The sequence below is a fragment of the Diabrotica undecimpunctata genome, chromosome 2, assembly GCF_040954645.1.
Source record: "Diabrotica undecimpunctata isolate CICGRU chromosome 2, icDiaUnde3, whole genome shotgun sequence".
NCBI lineage: Eukaryota > Metazoa > Arthropoda > Insecta > Coleoptera > Chrysomelidae > Diabrotica > Diabrotica undecimpunctata.
The window spans coordinates 159,144,317-159,166,400 of record NC_092804.1 but is presented as its reverse complement, the minus strand read 5'-3'; the positions used below and the strand labels follow the sequence as shown (position 1 = coordinate 159,166,400).

Sequence of the window (22,084 nt, the reverse complement as noted above, 5' to 3'; positions counted from 1 at the left end):
GGAATGAGAGAGTTGAAAAGGTTGTCTGGGGAGATTGAAAAGATTATTATGTTACCGGCAGACCAGAAGAGAAGACGTGTTTTCGTGTAGTCAATATGAGTACCAGTGTTTTCGTGTGTTAGTGAAAAAGGTGGAAGCTGAGAGCAGATCAAAATCGAGAAGATTAATACCTTTTTGAATCTGCATAGTCCACGAGATATAATTGAGAAAAAAAGGAGAATTTGTGAATAAAAAGTACCGGTCAAGAGAGGCTTGGGCTTGTGTTTTCGGAGGAGTAGTTTTCTGGTATGCGGTTTGGATCGATGCTGAGAACGGGAAAGATTTGATGGTAGCCGGACATAATCAATCAAGGAAGGAACTGTGGTTTGATCGAGAGGAGACATCATTGGTGTAAAAAATAAAGGTCAGTCAAATAATTTGAATGACAGAAAACTTCTAAGATATTCTAAAGATAAAATCAAATATAAACATACGAACTAAGATTCCAAGTTTCAAAGAGTTATTTTTTTGTGAATAAATTATATTTTATATGGTCAATTTTTTAGTGGATATTATTATAAAACAGATCAATAGATAGTTTGTAATTAAAATTAAATTTAGAGTATAGGAGTTTGTTGGGAAAGATAATTGCCCACAAAAGTTATTTATTAATATTCAACGTATTGCTTATTGAAAATAAATAATAATTTGTGTGCATATTTATATTGTTTTAATGTTAGTTCCGTTTCCTGTTCTATCCCGATTATGAGCAACTAGGAGATACTGAACCCACTAGAAGAGATATATAAAGTAAACTGATTAAAGTAAAATTAAGAAGGCACCCTGAGAATTCTTAATAGTAATTGATTTGTATGACTCTGCATAAATTAGTGAATTAATTAATTAAATCATTGGATTAATTAAATTAGTGTTAATTAATAATAAAACATCATAAAGCAGATCACAACAATATATATATATATATATATATATATATATATATATATATATATATATATATATATATATATATATATATATATATATAAATTAATTCTGAAATTTTGCAAAAATACTGTGCTTTTTAATTTGCTTAGCACCTTTGCCACCTACGTATTTTCTACAAATATTACATGATTCACATGTTCGATTTTTTTTAATTAATGTTTATTTGACAGTGCTTCCTTTTATTGTTTACAGCACTTTCATCTACCGGCAAATGTGTAGGTGCTCGAGAAATTTGAATACTACTGACATCCGCTTTCTGTTTCACATATTTTGTTCCCAGTTCTCCAATAGTAGGTAGAAAAAAATCGTGGCACGGTGTGTTTGTTTTGTTATTTCTTTATATACAATCCACGAATTAATTGCTGTCAAATCCAATACGTTGTAGAACACCTGCACAGGTTTTTTTCGGCTACCAGCTCTCACTGTATATTTACGTGCTATTTGATCGACAATACAGTTGATACACCAAATTTTGTTGCGTTATAAAAAGCAATCGTTTTAGAAAGTTTTTTAGCATCCTTACCAAATTAAATTATTTGTGGATGCATTGTACTTAAAATCATTACATTTTTTGTCAGCTTTCCTTGGTAGACAGTAAGGGCTGTGTTCAAAATAAACGACTTATAACGAGGGGTTAAAATCGTTTTGCATAAAGAAGGAATATGTTTGCTTAAACAGCCTATTCTAACAAGAATACTAGTATTTTGGTCTTTCTAATTTTTTGCCAATGGTAAAGATGTACAAAAGTTGTCAGTAGTGATATTTTTATTAACCTAAGCCCAAGAATCTTTTCAGTTTTGCTTTTGATTGCTTTTCAAAATATGTTCCACGAAGATCGATATACACATCGACGGCTTCTTCTGGCAACTGGAATTACTGCCCACGCATTAAATTCGTGATGTTTAGGAACTAGAATAAATCGTTGGGACTTAGGTCGGCGCTATACGATGAATGGTTTAACAATTCGATGTTTGAAAGCTTCAAAAACTCTTCAAAAAAATTGTCTTTTAGGCAGTGTTAGCACTTACATTATCCTGATGTAGGATGATCCGCCGTTGTGTGTTGCTTTGTCGGAATTTTGCGATAACTTCTAGTAAACAAACGGTTATACACCAATCAGAAGTACCTGTTCTTCGATCTTCTGAAGCAATTTTTGCCAGATGACCAGATTTTGCAATACAAAAGTTGCGACCATTTTATTTGACACTCTTCGAGAACGGATCACTGTTGTTGATTTTTCCTCATCGTCAAATATCCACATTTGGCGTTTATTTTTCGGTTCGTAGGAGCAAATCCAACATGCATCTCCAGTAACAATATGATAAACGTTTGTTGTGCTTCCGTTGTTAACCTTTTCAATGTTTTTCGACCTCAATGGACGCGAACCACTTTTTGCTCTGCTATGAGCAAATGAGGGCGTTACACGGCGATCATTCTTAATTAGCTGACAAACCTTCTTAATTAGGTGGATCAATGTTTTGTTTGATTATAATATAAACGTAATTAAAAACAGTCTTGATTTATATATTAATACCAAAAACGACAATTTTTGGTAATTGTTAACGTGTAATACAATCTCTTCAGATCCAATGTTAACAAATACCAAGAATCAGTTCCCAAAATTATTGTATGTCCAAAAACTAAAGTAAATCGCAGAAAAAAATAGTAAATCAAATTGTAGTCACACAAAATATTTCATAAATAATGTCATAACTAAAAATAATATTTTATTTCGAACATTTTGCTTGCAATACAGTGTTAACTCAAAATTTTTAAATAACTTCACTGTCAGTATTTTTATTTAAGTAAGAGTACAAAGAAACTTTCTTTAATATTAATTAGAAACATATTATGCATTATTTTTTTTACCTACAATAGGAAATTATTATAAGTTTTTCGTTGATTCTGAAAAATCATCTTTTTTGTGTTACGACACTATTGTTTTATTAGTGTAATATATTATATATGTATATATATATATATATATATATATATATATATATATATATAATATTTATAACTTTTAAAATACTACTAGTCAAATATAGCTTTGCGCAATGCTTTCAAAATATTTACAGAGCAAATGATGATGATTTAATACAGCCCATCTTAAAGTGTGAGAAAACAGTGAGTCTAACAGTGATTCTTGTAATGTATCTATTGAAATCATATTTGAAAAATTAGCCAATTTAGACATTTATAAGGGTTCTGGGCCAGATGGAATTCCACCCATACTATTAAAAAAATGTAGATGTACTTTAACCCATCCCTTATATTTTCTGTTTTCTCATTCACTTGATTCAGGTATTTGTCCAAGTTTGTGGAAATCTAGTTTTATTGTTCCTATTCATAAATCAGGTGACAGGAGTAACATAGCTAACTACAGACCAATAAGCATTCTTTCTTCTATTCCTAAAATACTAGAGAGTATAATATGTGACTGTATTAAAACACCTTTATGCAATGTACTAATTGAAGAGCAACATGGTTTTCTTTCAGGTAGATCAACTTCGACAAATCTTTTACTTTTCACGCAATACATATCTGATGCTTTGGAAAGGAGACTACAGGTGGATGCTATTTATACATATTTCTCCAAAGCATTTGACACTGTGAATCATAAATTGTTGTGTAACAAGCTTAAAACTATTGGATTTACAGGCAATCTGTATAACTGATTATGTAGTTACCTAACTAGCAGAATACAACTTGTTAAAATTAAACACTTTCAATCTAGTGAGATCTCCGTATAATCTGGTGTTCCACAAGGAAGCCACTTAGGGCCTTTCCTTTTTAATATATTTGTTAATGACATTAAATCTCAAATTAACTCTAAATTTTTGCTATTTGCTGATGATTTAAAAATATATAGAATTATCGAAGACGTCTCAGATTGTGAAAAACTTTAAATTGATATTAACAAAATTATTGCATGGTGCAATTGGAACCAAATGAGCATTAATGTTGGAAAATGTCACTTTATTAGTTTCTGTAGAAGAATTAACAACCTCTCTTATAATTACAAATTAGCTGAAGAACCACTGAAGGCTGTCTCAACTGTAAGAGATCTAGGTGTTCAATTAGATTCCAAACTAAATTTTTGCGCTCATTTTGATTATGTGAATAACCAGGCATTTAAAATGTTAGGCTTCATTATTAGAACCTCTAGATGTTTGCATAACATTAATTCCATCAGACTGATTTACATTTTCCTAGTTAGATCTGTTCTTGAGTACTGCTCAGTCGTTTGGTCACCCACTTATGAAGTCCATATAGCCAAGCTTGAAAAAGTCCAAAATAAATTCATTAGGTACTTAAGTTTTAAATTACACAAACTTTTAAGCGACCATTCCTACTCAGAAATTAGAAATACATTAAACCTTCCTAGGCTATATTCCAGACGGATGTATGCTTATGTTTTGTTTCTTCATAAAGTACTGAATTCAAAAATTAATTGCAATGATCTACTGTCTCTAATTGACTTTAATGTTTCCTCTAGAGTTACTAGAACATCTCATAATTTTGCAATTAAATTTCATCGCTCTAACTTTGATAGGCATTCTCCACTGAGTAGAATCATTCTAAATGAAAATAGAATAGACTTTGATTTGTTGCTGTGCGCTTCGGAAAATGTCTGTAGAATGTGTTTAAAAAAAATTTTTGTAATTTTATGTGATTTATATTTGCTATGTGCTTTATATTATTTTAATATTTGTTTTTTTTTCTATAATGCTGCATCGCCAATTCTTTTCATACATATTTACTATATGTATATATATTATATCTTTATTATTATTGTATCACTAGATAATACTTGTAATACTTTGTGTATATATTAAATTGGGTGGTATCCCGTTAATAAATAAATAAATAAATGCACCTAATCTTGTCTTTTTTGTATTAAATTATTTTTATATAGGATGGGTACAGATTCATTTTTTTCTTATTTTTATTCACCTACCCTATTCATTTAAGCCCAAGTGCAGACAGAAAATTTGCATTCTGATTACATCTGAAGTTCTTAGTTGACATTGATATATTATGTAGAGGAGAATGATAAAATTAGAAAGAGAAAAGCAACCTCTCCTTCGGACAAATTCAAATGTCTGTGGAATGTTTTTAGCCCATAATGTCCAACCCCGCACAATACCACATTAATTTTTCTTTATCAAGCTGGTGTAAACCGGATCTCAACGACCAAAAATCGAGGGTTTAAAATTCAGGACACCGGTTCTTGTCGATTTAAAACAAAATAATGGCTGTAATCGTCTTTTGATTTTTGTTTAAATTAAAAAAATAAAGTCGCGATCCAAAGCCGCCGGTTGTTTGAAACTTCAACATGTCCGTTAAAAGAATTTATTATTAATTTGCGGACTTTTTAAAAATATTTGTTCATCTTAATTGCCTTAATTTGCGTCAGAATTCAACTACTGCTTTTTTGAATCAATTTACTGCTTTTATTAGGTCACTGTACTACGACCTGTTGACTAAGACGTTTATTTGATTATAATTTACATAAAATCTAAATTTTGTTATGAATGTGTTAAATATTAAATTAAACCAGAATCAGTTGTATTACAAAAACATTGTTATTATGGAGTAAACATATGTGTCTATTACTGATACCCTCAAGATGCCGATTCACTCATATCAGAAACTATGGTAATAAAAGCACCAACATCTGATGTTGTTGCGTTAAACGTGACCTGTTATGCTATTTAATATTGTCTCGAAGGGTCTCTAGAATGACATAATTTCTACTTTTTCGTCCTGTTTATAAGCAATTATGCTTGTTCATTGACGGATTGATACCTCTTCCATCTTTTGTGCGGTTGTCCCATACTTCTTCTAACTCTTTGTGATTTATCTCTTGCTTTTTTAACCACACGTCAAAATTTTGGATCTCCCACTTTCTTCTTATGTGGTTATTTCGTTCTTTTTTTTGCTTAGTTTTCATTCGTTTATACACTGTTCGTTACATTTTCTTCTAATGTCTTCACTCCTCTTTCGATCTCTCAGCGTATTTCCTGTAATTCTTCTCAGCACTTACATATCTGCCGTTTTCAGTAGTCTTTGTGTTGTCGCTGGGTTAAGTCTTATTACTGATGCAAATGTCATTATTGCTCTTACACGGGCTATAAACATTCTTGACTTTATCTCAATGTCGGTTTCGCCATATAGTGTTTTCCTATTAAGGATTCTGCCAGTCTTTTCGCTATTTGTACTTGATCTCTTACTTCTTTCCGGACAGTGTTATATAATTGGTTATAGTAGATCGGGTTAGGACCCATTTATGAGCCCTTTAGACACCTGGACCTTCTAAATCTGGTCCATTGTATCACCTGTATCGTACGGAAAAGTCCCATAAGGACCTATTCTTCGGCGTTCTTCAGGGTGTTCCGGGCACCACTCCCATATCTGCTATCTGCAGTAATCAGCAGGTGGTTCAAGTCTGAGCTCTTTCGGCGCTGAACGTCTAATCCTTTAGTAACCTTGTGGCCTTACAGAACTCCCTCCAGGCCAGAGGACATGTGAGGAGGTTTCATTTTCCTTATTACAACGACGGCATCGTGGGCTATCCGCCAATCCAAGCAGATGAAGGTGCCGCTTAAGTCTACAGTGGCCAGTAAGGATGCCACCAATTTCTATTTTACACCTTTGGTGATTACTATTATTTTACTTTTCTGAGATAAGATTGTCATAATAAATTCTATTGCTCTTACGTTAAATCTGTGGACCAGTCTTTGCAGACTACATATATTCATCTTGGGCTATAAATATTGCGTCGTCTGCGTTACAGCGTATTTCTTCTTTTTTGTTTCGCATTCGTATCCGTTTTCTATGCTGACACTTTTAATGGTTTCATTAATGTTTAAATTAACAAGCATAGGGCTCAATGAGTCCCCCTGTCTTATTCCGCTGCTAGTGTCTATAGGTTCTGTTAGTTGTCCATCTATTTTGACTTCCATTATGTTGTTTTGGTAGATGTTTTCGTTAGTTTTATGATATTTAGGGGAACTTCTTTATTATACAGAAAATGGATTAATGGAATAATGGATTAATGGATTAATGGATATAAAGATTTCTGAGTAATTTGCTTTATAACCAATATTTCATCTGAAAACGATCTTTTAGTACGAAAACCTTTTTGTTTATCTGTTAAACTTATTCTCTGATTCATTAATTCTTGTAAAATTTCAGTTGTTTTAGTAGTTTAAGTTTTAGGATAGTATTTAATAAGTCTATATATTTATAGTTTTCTGGCTATTTTATCTTCTTTTTGAATAGTAGTATTAGTTCGCTAGTTCTTTATTCTTCCCGGTATTGTGCTTAATAATTTTGTTAATCAAAGTTGTTAATTCTTCTGTCATTGCTGCTCCACCATATGTCAGTAATTCGTTTGGTTTTCTGTCTTTACGTGCAGTTATTGTGTTCTTTTCTAGTTTTTTAAATATTCAACTTTGCCTGCAGTTTTGTTGTATGCATCGAGTAGTTTGATAGAACTGTTGCCGATCCCAAATCCAGATAAAGGAGTTGGGTTCTACAGCTAGTGTAGAGCATCCTACTGGTAGAGCTCAAAGAAATAGGACTATGGCTCGGAATAGGAATGATTTTATTACAACGACTATCACAAGAAGGAAGACAACGGATTAATGGAAAGCGAGAAATATACTTCAAATAGGTACTAGATACGTGAATTTTCTACACAAGAAAGCAAAACATTACAAAAGAACTTGTCGAAAAAACTATGGTCATATGTGTACTACAAGAAATGAAAAAGAAATTAGAGGCTTAAATTATGCTGCATGAAAAAAAAGGAGTTTCCCTGTCAGTATATATATATATATATATATATATATATATATATATATAGATATATATATATATATATATATATATATATGTATATATATATATATATATATATATATAAATATGTGTGTGTGTGTCCACTACAAGAGATGAAGAAGAAATAAAAGGCTTATCTTTTACCCTGAAATTTACCTTCCAATATGATTTGAAGTAATTCATATCTTTCAACTCTCAATACATGACCCAAAAATAGTATTGCATTTTCCTCTCTTTGATTATGCTGTATAATGCTGTATATATACATTTCAAAGGGATCTATTCTTTTTTCTGTTCTAGAGTCCATTGTCCAACTTTCACAGCCATACAGCAAAACAGAGAAAACGTAACATCTAATCATTCCAATTCTAAGCTCTAGACTAAGGTCTGATCTTGTAAAAAATATTTTCATGTTCATGAGTGTTTTCCTCGCTTGTTCGATTTTGACAGGATTTCTTTCTTTGGGTTACACTGGCTGTTGATATTTGTTCCCAAATATTTTATGGAAGTTACCTGTTCTATTATTTGGCCCTTGGCATAGAAATGTACGTTTTTTGGTATCTTTGAAAATACTAGCATTTTTGTTTTGGAAACATTTAGATATAAACCAAACATTTCGCTATGACGAACTACCGCATTTATTATATTTTGTAGTTCTTGTGCGTTGCTTGCTATTAGGACGATAACATCAGCGTACCTGATGTTGTCTATGCTGGTTCCGTTAATCATGATTCCACCTTAAACCTAGTCTAATGCTTTTCTGAATACAAATTCCGAATACAGATTAAATAATAGTGGTGATAAGACTCAACCTTGTCGCACTCCTCGTCGGATTCGTATATCTTTGGATGTTGTGTGCTCTATTTCAATTGTTGCCGTTTAATGCCAATATAGTTCTGAGATAATTTGCAAGTCTTGTCCGTCAATTCCAGTTGTTATCATAATCATTAAGAAGTTCGAAAAAAATCAAATAAAAAGTTACATTTTAAACCCACTTTTTTACTCTCTAAAATATTTTAGAACATTTTGATTTTTCTTAATGGGATACTCTAAGTAAATTTGCATAAAAAAGCTACGCTTTTCATCGTTAAAACGTATTTTAATTTTTGTCGATAGCATACTCTGATATATATAATACAAATTTTATTTAAAAAATTGATTTCGCGGGCGTAACTGAAATTCAAAATCGCTGGTTGCTTTAAGTATTGTTTCTGAAACAGAATTTGTACGAAATATTGATAAATTGATGTTTTCCATTTTGCTCACTTAGGAGGGGGGTTTTACTAAGTTACAACCCGGGAGTAGAGAATTCAAACTTTTTTTCAGCTTCTTTTGGGTTCCCAAAATTAACACTCACAGTAAAATTCAGCTTGTTCGTCTAGTTTCTAGAGGTCAAATTGATGACTGGGCTAAAAGCAAAACCAAGGTTAATTTTATTTAATATTGCTCGTAGTTGTAAAATATAAAGAGATAAATCACATTATAAATCCTTTTTTATTTAGTCTATTAGTTTTATGTATGTCAATACATTATATATAAAAAAAGTAATACATATTTAAACATGTTAAAACTGAACATAACAATTTGTCATGCTAATTTTTCAATTAATAATTAAATATATAACCCAGGATATAATTATCGAATCTCATTTATGTATGTGGTATGGCAATTATTACTGAATTACCCCGTGTTACAAGTGCCACATTTGCAAGTGATCAAGTTCGTGTTTTTAGAATGCTAAATGAACATTATGCACAATATAATAAAACAAATTCCATTGTATTTGGTAAAAGATCGCTTATAGGGTCATTTCATTGACCGCACTTATGGACTTGGTAGTATGAAATAATAGAAATCTTACTGCTTAACGCTAGATATTGGACATTCTTCATCATCATGGATATTCATTGCCACTGTTAAAAATTTTTTGTTAACTGCACGACAATTCTAAACCTCATGCAGCCCGATTAGTTTGAGACTACCTCTCAAAAGTTGACATTTAAACAATAGGCTAGCCAGCACGTAGACCCGACCTTAATCTCATAGAACATGTCTGGCCCAACAACTTGGAGGACTTGGAACGACTTCTTCTTTGAACGTTGGAATGATCTAAAACAAAACAGCGTTCAAAATCATATTTTAAGCAAAAATCGCAGATGTCAGAAATACATAATATTCATATTATTATTATTTTTTATTTACATAAAGTACCTCGACAATGGACTATGTCCATTGCTACAGGAACAATAATATTTAATATATAATAAATAATGAAAACAAATAATTATTATATTACTTTAACTAATGTCTATAAGATTAAATCTTCTGGTAAAGTTTAGCGGTTTTTAGAATCTGTATAGTTTTCGAAAAACAAATAATAATTATATCACTTTAACTAACGTCTATTACCTAGGTTAAATCTTGTGGTTGAGTTGAGCGGTTTTTAGAAACTGTATAGTTTTTATGATCTCTGTAGGATTGTTGAGAATTTCCATAAGAGTAGCTTTCAAGTCCAGTACTTTATAAACGTTGGTGAATTGTTTGCAGTCGGTAAGGATATGTTTTTCAGTCAGGTAAACATTGCAATCGTGGCATGTTGGACGTTCCAGAGAAGATCAAGAAACCAAGGTTAAGAATGGTGTGGTTAATTCGGAGTCTAATAGTCGATGCTTCTCTTCTAGTTAGGAAGTCTATGGAGAGATGACCAATGAACGGTTGGAGTTCATGAAGAGTTGTTTTGTTTTTTGTCATAAGTTTTGCCAAGTATCCTCTACTGACTTTTTGAAAATGAGTATAAGATCATTAGCTAGTTAAATTGGGGTGACTCCAATACAATGGATGGTAGCTTCTTGATAGCTTGACAAAATGATTTGCTGTTTCATTACCAGTAATTCAAGTATAAGAAGGCAGCCATATGAGACAGACTGTTACATCGTGAGCAGAGAGATTTTGTTATATATCATGAATGTTGTGAACTAATGGGTGGTCAATAAAATTGTATTGACTGAATGGATAGATGAAAGGAACCAAGTGAGTTTTTTATTTATCATTTTTTCAAGTTTGCAGGTGAAACAAGTAAGAGAAATCGGACGAAAAGATTTAGGAGTTAAAGAGGGTTGGTCAGGTTTTTTAATTGGAATGATTATAGAATTGCGCCAAATATCTGAGAATTTATGTGTGCTTCAGATAAAGTTATAATTTGGGAGAAGTTTGGAGAGAGATTGTATTAGAGAGATTCTTTAAAAATATATAAGAGATATTATCGAGACCAGCAGCAGATTTTCTACACGAAGATAAGGCAAATTTCAGTTGATGTAGGATAAATGGGGCGTTCGTAAACGTAACATCGTGTGGAGTTGATGAAAAGGTGGTGAAATATTGAGTCTGTTAAGGACTGGAAAGGGAAGTGATATTACTTTAATTAAATTTGTTTTCAAAATAATTAGCGAGTTTGTCGGAAATGAATTGGCTGTCAGAGATAATTGTGTCGAAGATGAGAGGAGGAATCTTAAGGTTAGTTTTAGTGCCTAGGATTTGTGAAATTGTTTTCCATATTTAAGAGGGGGCTTTGTTTCACCGATACTTATTTAAAGCATTCTTGGATAAACGTATGGCATTATTACAATCAGAGTTCTACCAGAGTATTAATTTTTAAGTAGAGGAGATGGTTTTGTTACCGATATGTGATTCGGCAGCAGTAAGTAAGCATTCGATAAACAAATTTAGAGTGATGTTAATATTCTCTGTAATAGCTAAGGAAGATAATAATATTTCTGTTTTAGAATTAAATTTTAACCAATCAGCTTTTTTAAAGTTCTAGAATCTTCTAGTAGTGGTTTGCTTACTGGAGGAGCTCGATATGATGATAGGAAAATGGTTTCTAGCATGTAGGTCGTCAAAAATATCCCAGGAGAGGGAAGGTGCAATTTAAGGGTCACAAAGGCTAAGATCAATGGCTGAAAATGATCCTGAAGGCATAATAAAATGCGTATTAAGTCCAGTATTTAACAGAAAGGTGTCTGAACAATTTAAGACGTTTTCAATAACTTTGCCTTTACCAAAAATACGGAATGAGCCCCAAATCATGTTATGGGCATTAAAGTCACCAACAAGAATATACGGGAGGGACAGTTGAAATATTAAATCGGCTATCTTTTCTTCAGTGAGGGTATGGCCAGGAGGGATGTCATATATTATTATAGAATAAAAATACCTAATATTAAAGTTAAAACAATTCATAGAATTTGTTTATTTTAACTTCTGTTAATCTTATACATTTGATAATGGTGCCATCATTCCTTGGAGCAGTGTAGAATAACAAAAATATAGCATGCAACAAATTATACTAAAAATTGGAAAAATGCAGACCAAGGAACAAATAGTTGCAGCAAATTGCAGAGGCACAAAAAAATTTATATAAGCCGTAATGTTAGTGATTGTTGATTGAGTGAATTAATTTTCACCCAAATAAATTCGCACCACTTTATTGATGTCACCATTTGACTATGTCGACAATTTTGAGAAATCCACTCTCGAAGTTATAGCTTGCTGTTTTTCCTTACCTTCTTGGGATGACGAACTGTGGATTATTTTTAAACTAATAATTACTTTAAACCAAATAGGTTTCTTGCTCTTCTTTATTTTATCTGTATTTTACGTTTTAATAAAAATTTTTACTTAATTCATAATAATATACTTTTAGTCTGCTTTGATATAGTAGTAATATTTGCCAGTCTCAGTACATTAACCAGAATATCTACAAGTATATAGAAAGTACATACATGAGTATAATGGTGTCTTTGTAAGAATTTTACACCTTACCTATTTACTAATACTTTTATATAACAAACATAATTGACCAATATACATATTACACCTAATTGTAACACATCCAAAACGAAAAAGAGAAAAAATGGTGCAACATATTAGTATTCTACAAAGCATTATAGAAAGCTGTTACTATTCATTTTCGGCACTAGTATAAATACGCTAGTGACAATGTTTTCTCTTATCAGTCAATCTGTAATCATTGGAAATATAGCAACATGGCCGTTAAGGTAGGTGTCGCATTATGTTCTACAGGGTGTTAATTTATACCGTAAATAGGGATAGCGAGTGTCGTATTGATAGGCGAGAAGTGCTTCTTTTAACATAAATATATTCTACAAGGGATATTACGCGGTCGTAATATACGAAGCAGTAAAAGTGAGTACAGGGTGAAACGTAAGTGTGCGGATAGTGGATACGGGTTGTGAAGTGATAATATTCTTCCATTCTAATTTGTATACATATATATTTTTAAAAATATTGCAATTATGGTTTTTAGTTTCATTGGATAAAAATTGAATTTTCTTCCAGTTTCTTGTATTATTAATATTAACAGAAATATTTGAACTGTTTGTCTTCCTTTTTATTGTTTTGTTTGCTGTGTCTAGTTTGTTAATTACTAATACAATGCTTTATCCATTGCTTTACTACTTTTTCATGATTTAATTTCAAATATCTAAAAGCTGCTTTGCATTTCATCTTTCAAAACTGGTTTGTGTTATGTCATTGTTACTGGTATTGCTAATTTTAGAAGACAAGTTACACTGAAACCCGCCGTGTCCCCCTTTTCTTGCTTTTCTGGTTATTTTTAAGGACCTCATACTGTTTTTTCTAAGAAGTTAAGTGTGTTAAGTGATACCAGATAATGCTCTGGAGTTTACTAGAGCGCAGCGATTTGAGGGACCTATTTTTCTGTTTAAACCAATGCCATCTTTAAATCGTCTGTAGTGATAGTTTCTAAAAATATTTTTGGTTCTGTCATTTTGTTTCATGTTATTGCGCACCTTTTTTTTAATCTTTTTTTATCTAATTTTAAGGTTATTACTTGATGAAATCACAGCATTCAATATCTCCAATTATTAGTATGGATCTAACTGTGTTTTTTCAGCTAATATATTTTTACTCTCTTTCTCTGAGTTTATCACTGGTAGTCTTCTTTGAATATAGCATTTTTGTTGATTCCGTTAATATGGGTCTAATCTCTAAACAACATCTTTATTCTAGGTTCTTATTTGTTCATTAACTTTCTTTATTTTTTTTTTTTTTGTTTTCTTCGTCCAAGCAATTTTGCTTGTTCATTGGCGAAATGTTGCCTCTGTTAAAGATTGTCTCTCGACCTCTTCCGCGGTCGAGCTATACTTCTACCACTTCGTGATTTGTTCTTTGCTATTTTAACTATTCTTGTGTTCGCTGTTCTACTGATGTAATTATCCCATTTTTTTTCTGTTTGGTGTCAACTTGGTTATACCCTTTACATTACTCCTTATTAGATTCTTTAATTCCATTACTTGTTCAATGCTTACTCCATCGACTAACAGTTTTACATCTTATTGGTTTTTTGCTGATTATTATTGTTCTAGTTTTCTAAGTTGACATCGTCATGTTTTTTTTTCTTTTATATTAACTTTGTGAACTAATTTTTGAAAGCTGTTTTCATTTTGAGCTATCAATATTGTATCGCCTGCGTAACAGAGAACTTCAACTTCATTTTTCCTCACTGTGAACCCCCCTGTTTTATTTCATTACCTGTATCTATAGGTTTCGTAAGCTGTCCATCTGTTCTGGCCTCCATTTTATTGTTTCGATAGATGTTTTCAATTGGTTTTATAATATTCAGGGTGATTTTTTTGTTATACAAGAAAATAATTAAATATTTAAGTCTTACTCTGTCAAATGCCTTCTTTAAGTCGATCAAACATAAAAATGCGAATCAATTGTATTCTAATTCTTTTTCTGTTATCTGTTTCATGGCAAAGTTCTTAAAAAATTTCTGTAGTTTTCTGGTTGTTTTTTATTGTCCTTTGTCAATAATATAATTAGCTCGCTTGTCCTCCATTCTTCTGGCATTTTATTGTGTCTTATAATCTTGTTAATTAACCTTGTCAGTTCATCCGTCATTGCCGCTCTACCATATTTCAAGAATTCATTTGGTATCCCATTTTTACCTACAGATTGTCTGTTCTTTAATTTTTCAAATGTTTTTTGTACTTAATACTTATTTATCTGAACTTTCTCGTGTTTATGATAATTTCTGGTGTGTGTTGTTCCAACATAACTGTTGTTCCTGTGTATATAATTTCTTTAGCTCGTCAATCCATGCATCGTTTACGATGTGGTTCGGCTCTATAACTTTCTTCACCTCCGCTCTTTGGACTTTTATGAAGCACTATATTTCTTTTGTTAACCATAAAAATCATATACCAGCTCTTTTAGAAACGGTCCCAATGCTTGTTTTTAATTATTGTTATTTCTCTTTTTCATTTCTTATTCTCTTGTTATATTTTTTATTTTGTCCTCTGTTATTTGACGTATACTTCAGGTAAGCTTATTTCTTTTCTTTGCATTTTCCCTTCACCTCTGTACTGAACCATTGAGTTTTTCGTTGCTTTTATTTATCGTTTTTTAGCCCAGTTTTTTGCTTTAATTTTTACTTAGCTTTTCTCGACTCTATCGTTTTGGATAACATATTTGTTTCTGCATTTCTCTGCTAATAATTTTTGATAAACATCTTAACCTCCTGCAGATTTCCAACTTTTAGGCTCGCTTTTTTTAGTTAGATATTTTGATCAATTTTAATCACCTCCTATTTTTAGTGTTTTTTCTCTGTTATATGGATTATTTATCCATATTTGCTAAATAATTGCAAAGTCACTATTTTATCAAGTCTCTTTCTTTAACACAACTGGCGCCATTTACACACCGGTGAGCATTGTCAATATTTTCTTTAAGATCCGCGAGCAGTTGATGTTGCTTGCTTCAAGTCACCGTGGCCATACGGACGTGTACGAATTGATCACTTTATAGCCCCCCATAAAATTATTAGACCTTCCGAGATACAGTAAACTAATCACTGTCATTCTTTGGAGATCCATAAACTCATCACCGCAGATACGTAAACTCATCACCAGTATTTTTGCCACAAGGTGCTGGTTACTAATGCGGAAGATTGCCTGTTACCGGTTACACGTCTTGTTTATGCGGTAATCTATTAAATTCAGAAATTATCCTAAGCAAATTGCTTTAAAATTTAACTTATTTAAATTGGGTGTCTTCTGGTAAGTGGCCTATTAGACTTGACATATCTGCCAATCTAATCGAATCTGAGATCTGAAAATTTAGCTGCATAGGTTTTTGATAGGAAACTTTTTAATGAAAATATTTTTGAGCAAATGCTATTTCCGGTTATATCGGAAGTAGTCCCCAACTTAGTTATTTTCTTTGAATTCGAACTTGGATTATTCCTTTGAATTATCAAATCTTAGATGTTTGCAAGCATTTTATGGTCTTGACCTGCCATGTGGTGCAGATAGGCCAGTCAGTTTACAAATCTCTCCGGGTCTATTTTAAAATCGCTGGTATTATAACGGTAATGAGTTTGTAGTATTTACAATGACGTATTGTCTGAGATGATTGTGTGTTTTTACATGTAGATAGCATTGATGATGGAATAGTTATTCCGAAAACGTTCTGTGATAGTCCCGATATGTAGCCCGATAGGGTTTTTTATAAAGATACCTTTTATAAAGAAAATTTTTTAAATAAAAATTTTTGTGATACCTGGTATACAGCCAACTACAGGAATTTAGTTTGCTTGTGGAGAAAATATATAGCATTTGGTAAGTCTTATTTTTAGTGGAACAGATATTTAAATCTAGAGCGGATTTCAATTGTTTGTTTCATTTGAAGGTAATAACTGTATATACTAAGGAGTACGTTTGGATTCATTTTTGTTGAATTATTTGGTTATTTATTATCAGCTGGCAGGTTAATGGATTTTGCGTATGAGCATCCATTGTTTAGATTTATGTTGACCTTTCTGTTCGCTAGATATCTTAATCGTTGATATGAGATGCTATACTTCTTCTATACTGTTAGTGAAAGTGCCCTTAATAATTTTTTTGGCACAGCTAATTTCCCTCGATTTGGCAGCCATTGGTATATTAATTACCTTTTAAATGTCATTTTTACAACTTTAAAAGGGTTTTTACCCTTATAACAGAGACGTTGGCCTTCTTATGTTTTCTCATGTATTTTGTGTCATCAATAATTCTCTAATGAGGTATTTGTAACCTATAAGATAAAGCTATGAAATAGGCATGTGACATTCCAAAAGTACTCAGCTGATTTAAATAAAAATTTTACACACTATCAAATTTTTTGTAACATTTTTTTTTAAATATAAAAAATAAACATTGCCTTCTACCCACCCGAGGTTTGATTAGATATAGTAAGCGACTTATTCTAAATACAATGAAACTTACTCTACTTGCATCCACCCCTCAAAGACCTTACAATGGGTTTTCCACTTGTCTTTGTTTTGTTCTATTGAATCTATTAAGAACCGATACATCTGTTTCTATTCATTTCCGGTTAGCTAACATGTAATTAATTTCGTTTTGGTTTTCCCGTCTGGCTTATCCAGGTCCACCTTGTATTATCTGGTTTACTAAAAAATGTGTTCATATAATATAGGCTTTGCTCCTATGTGTATGTTAGTAACCGTTCTCCTCTTTCTTTCGTAATTCTTAGAGCATAAATTCCCCTATTTGGTATGTTGATGATGTTATGCTTTCCTACTTTGGCGTTAAAATCTCCCGAGATTATTTAAAAATGAGCGCGTTCTGTCATTGTCTACGACATATCTTTATAGAATTTTTCTATTTCTTCATTGTTGATTGGCTAGTGGGAGCGTATATTTGAATTATTTCGATGTTGTACCTTTCTGATAGTTTAAGAACGATGTATAAGACCCTCTCCAAAATTGCAGCAGTTATGTGACCAGATGTTTAATATATCTAATTAACTAATAATTCCTATTTTACACAATAATAAAAAAATATTTCATTTTTACCGGTTTAATATTTCTAATGGCCTCATTTACTTATTTTTACTTATTTATTAACCAAATCATTTCTTAATTCGTATACTCCATCTGGTTAAAAAAAATATATTTTTTTAAATAAATTAATATATTTATCGTGCGTACTATGATCATTTCATGTGTCAAGCTCATGCAAAGTAGGCCTTTGCGTAAACACTTTTAGTGAGTACAGGCTACATTCAACGCCACACGTAACCAAACAAATACAATACGCCTGCTTGTAAATTCCATTTAATCACCCTGTAAACAGCAAGGATTAAAACTCGGGCTGATAAAGATATCTATTGTTTTGGCGGTATATAACCGGTGATATATTGGGTCGTAAAAGTGATATATACAGTATGTATTGTATTGTATGCCGGCTTTGGAAGAATTTTTGGCGGGTTTTTGTTGCGATAAGATGAGCGGTAAATATATTGCTCGTTATGTACATTAGAACTAATTTTCTTTTGCTTGTTAATAATTTTTGGTAGATATATGGGGAGAACTTCTTTAAGGTTATTTATTAAACTATATGATTGTGTTAGAGAAGTTTATTTTAAAAATATTCTTTTTAAAATATGACGTTAGTTGGTTTAATTTATGTTACATGCAAGGATATAGATTTTTAAATTTTAAATTTTTACAATACATATTTGTATCTTTTGATTTCGTTATGATCATGCATTTAGTTTTCTTCAAATTCATCTTCAGCTAAAAATCATGACAGCATACGTTAAGACATTGAATATCATTGTTGCTATCTGTCATTATTATTATATAATTTACAAAACGTAAGTTTAAAATTTCTCCATTGATATATATACTAGATATATCCTTCATTGAATCTGAGAGGCTTCTTTAAATACCGCTATACTGTAGACATTGAAAAGTAGTAGGGCAGCATGCCACTCCTCTTTGTATTTTGATATCTCAGGTATTCTGGTTGTCAACACTTACCTTGACAATTTGATTCCAATATAGATTAGATATAATTTTCATATCACGACTATCAATATTTTTGCTTTTTAGCTTTTTAGGTTAACAGTTTTAACACATTTTTTGCTAAGGCCGGTCTTTAGCGGCTAGACGAAGATGTTAGGCCCATTTTTCTTGTTCTATTAGTTTCATTCTAACAAGATTTAGAAAGATTTATTTTTATTCAAAATTATCACCGAATCTCATTTTAGATTCCCAGCCTGCTTGATAAAACCGGCAAGGCCCTCAAGCTTGCTGTCCGTCACTATTTCTTTGCAGGATTTTTAGTGCCTTGCTTTAGCAAAGGCCTGACCTTCACCAACGAAGTGTTTGGCTGTCTTTTCCCCCTTTTCACACCTAAGACACATTGCCAATTAACCACAGTTAGCCAAAAGTCCACAGATGTTTATTATCTGTACTGAATTCCATCTCTAATCAAATCATTTAGATGGTGTCTGAACAGGACTGAACCGACGTCTCCTTAGTTTGACAATAATCGGTCCTCCTTTTCCATCTTGCCAGGTGTAGATCTAGGGACCACTTCCCTATATCACTTTTACATTTTTGATGCAAAAATATAAAAGTGATGTCAGTGAATAAGTTCAGGGCTAAAATACACCTGCATCTCATTTAGAGCTTTAAAACCGCTTGTTATGCAGCACTGTAATTTAATAGGATTTATTAACGCTTTTAGAGCAATAGGAATGGACCTACCCACAGAGCAAAATATCCTCCGTAAAACCTTTAGAAGACATAACTGCTATACTATAGCCTCTATTCTTAACCTGGCTGATATTAATGGTGTTTGTGAACAAATAAAATCACAACAAAGAGATTCGCAAAACAGCTACAAAGTTTCTAAATAAAGTCGAATATTTGGTTGTTCTTTAATCTACTTCTTATGAATACCGCTAAATAATGGACCAAGACATGAGAACGTTGATATTTTGTGGTTTTTCAATTTTATTGCTTGATGAATTAGGCATTTATTCAATATATTATGTTACGCAGACATGCCTTTTTCTTTTTTTTAGATCTTACCTTCTAATATTACTTTAAATTGTTCAAACTTCGTATGGAGTATTAGATATTTCTGCTTGTCACACCCTATTCATTCAAATTTTTGTCTTCCAATCTTACTCTACTACGATTTACGTGTTTCGCAATTTTATAGTACTGGTGACCATAATATAGTATTTTACTATTCTTAATCTTAGTGTCACTATGCCCTGACAAGGGCTCAAGCAATAAGGAGAAGGAAAATTCTAAATCTTATACGGATGGAAAGCTTTGGACTACAAAGCATGTTAGAGATACTTATAACTACGAAAGAAAGTCTCAAAATAAAGTTGGCCAATAACAACACTCAAATCATTGAAAGTTTTATTAAAAATATTTTTTCTTTAGTAACTAAAAAGAACAGAATATCAACAGCATGAATTAATTATTTATTGTATGTATTCCAACATTACTTGCATTCAAAGGTAGGCAGATTAATATTAATTAAGAAGAAAACAGACAATAGCTCATGAAGAGTAGAGGTAAACGAAATGCGTACACAGTAAAAATTAGTAATATTTGTTCCAGAAGACTCTAAAATACTGGTGATAACAGTAATACCTTGTAGTTTCTAATAAAAAAGTTTTACTATTTTTAATGTATTGGTAATAAAGTAGTAGATAATAAATTTAAAAATAAACGAATATAATACAATATACATCCCGTTTGCTAAGTACAGGTAAAGTCTTGTACTTGAATGGCTATAAATGTTTTTTTTTTAAGTTGAAGTAGCTCTTTATAATGCTAATACGTTTAATAGATTTTATTTAAATTAAATTTTATTTTATAACAAATTTCAGATTATCTTCAGCATCTTTATGGCAGCTCTACTGGCCAGAAACAGGGTCAGTGCCTCAGGAGTTGCACCTTTATTCGCTCCAGCACCAGTACTAGCCCCAGCTCCTGTTCTAGCCCCAGCTCCAGTTTCTGATGCCACGATTGACCCCAACCCTGCATATTCATTTGCGTATGACGTGCAAGATGCCCTGACAGGAGATTCAAAAGGACAAGTTGAAAGCAGAGCAAACGGCGTTGTGAGAGGACAATACCAAGTAGCAGATCCAGACGGTACCAGAAGAATAGTAGATTATTACGCCGATCCTGTGCATGGCTTCAATGCTGTTGTCAGAAGAGTTCCTCTAGGTGTTGCAGTTGCTCCTGTCGTAGCCAAAGCTGTGGCTCCTGTTGCACCAGTTGCTCCCGTCGCTAGATCATTAGCCCTTCCTGCTCCAGCACTTGCTGCAGCTCCTGTACCAGCAGTAGCTCCTGCCCTACATTTTGGAGCTCCAGCATTACCTTTTGCCGCACCAGCTCTTCCAGTTGCCGCTGCCCCAGCTGTAGCACCAGCTTTGCCCTTCGCTGCAGCTCCAGCTTTTTCTCCGTACTTAACTAGAGCTGGATTTTTCCCAGCTCCAGCTCCTGCTGTAGTTCCTGCTGCTCCAGGCCCTGCTTACTTGCCTGCTGCCCCATCAAAGTTGGTTTCGCCCTATTTGGCAGCCGCACCCTTGCCTTCAGGTTTGAGGAGTTTAGTGACACCTTTCTCAGCGGGTCCCGCTCCACTAGCCGTTGGATCAGGGGTGCCGGCTCCGTATTGGGGAGCTCCGGCCGTGTACTAAATACTGACTGACTATATTTTTTTAAACTAGTTTATATTTGTTTTATTGTTTGTAGTATTTTTATTGTAAATAAATATTCTATATTTTTATCTTATAAAAATTATTTTTTTTTATTTATACATGTATTCTAATCCCTGAGTGTTCATTTAAGCAGCTTTTACGGCTTTGAAAAATTACAATATGAGTATCTATGTGATACAAAAATCACAAACCAGGGATCAGAATGTATGCCAGAAATAAATCCATGCGAAATAAAAACGGCACTTTTAGGAATGAAAAATAAAAAATCCCCTGGCGTTGACGGAGTAATGATCGAAGCGATTAAACAAGGTGAAAATAAAATTATCCAGGCTTTGGTGTCAAGCTTTACATTGAATGCATCCACCATATATATATATATATATATATATATATATATATATATATATATATATATATATATATATATATATATATATATATATATATTTATACGCACCAGTGGATAGCTCCTCCTTATATAGGAAATTTACATATAATAGGTCCTCCACTGTGGTAGGTCCTCCGTATACGGAGGACTTATCGCAATCATTATAAAAGAAGTCTAAACGTCATTCTAAACCATTGAGCAAAATTTCAGATGGATGAGTTATTGCATGTTTTTGTACGTTTGAATACTTTAGTTCAATATGATCGCCACATTACTTGT

At 32.3% G+C, this 22,084-nt stretch overlaps 2 protein-coding genes across 10 annotated transcripts in view; both read left to right on the top strand.

Annotated features, from left to right (window-relative positions):
* dlg1 (MAGUK family member discs large 1) overlaps positions 1-22,084 on the top strand; it is a 1,569,679-nt gene that overhangs the window by 395,802 nt on the left and 1,151,793 nt on the right. The gene's annotated exons all lie outside the window — the stretch shown is intronic.
* Positions 12,851-21,496, top strand: LOC140433537 (uncharacterized). Its single transcript, XM_072521516.1, has 2 exons — positions 12,851-12,893; positions 20,581-21,496. Exons 1-2 carry the CDS (start codon positions 12,882-12,884, stop codon positions 21,394-21,396), a joined length of 828 nt encoding a protein of 275 aa, XP_072377617.1. The 5' UTR covers positions 12,851-12,881; the 3' UTR covers positions 21,397-21,496.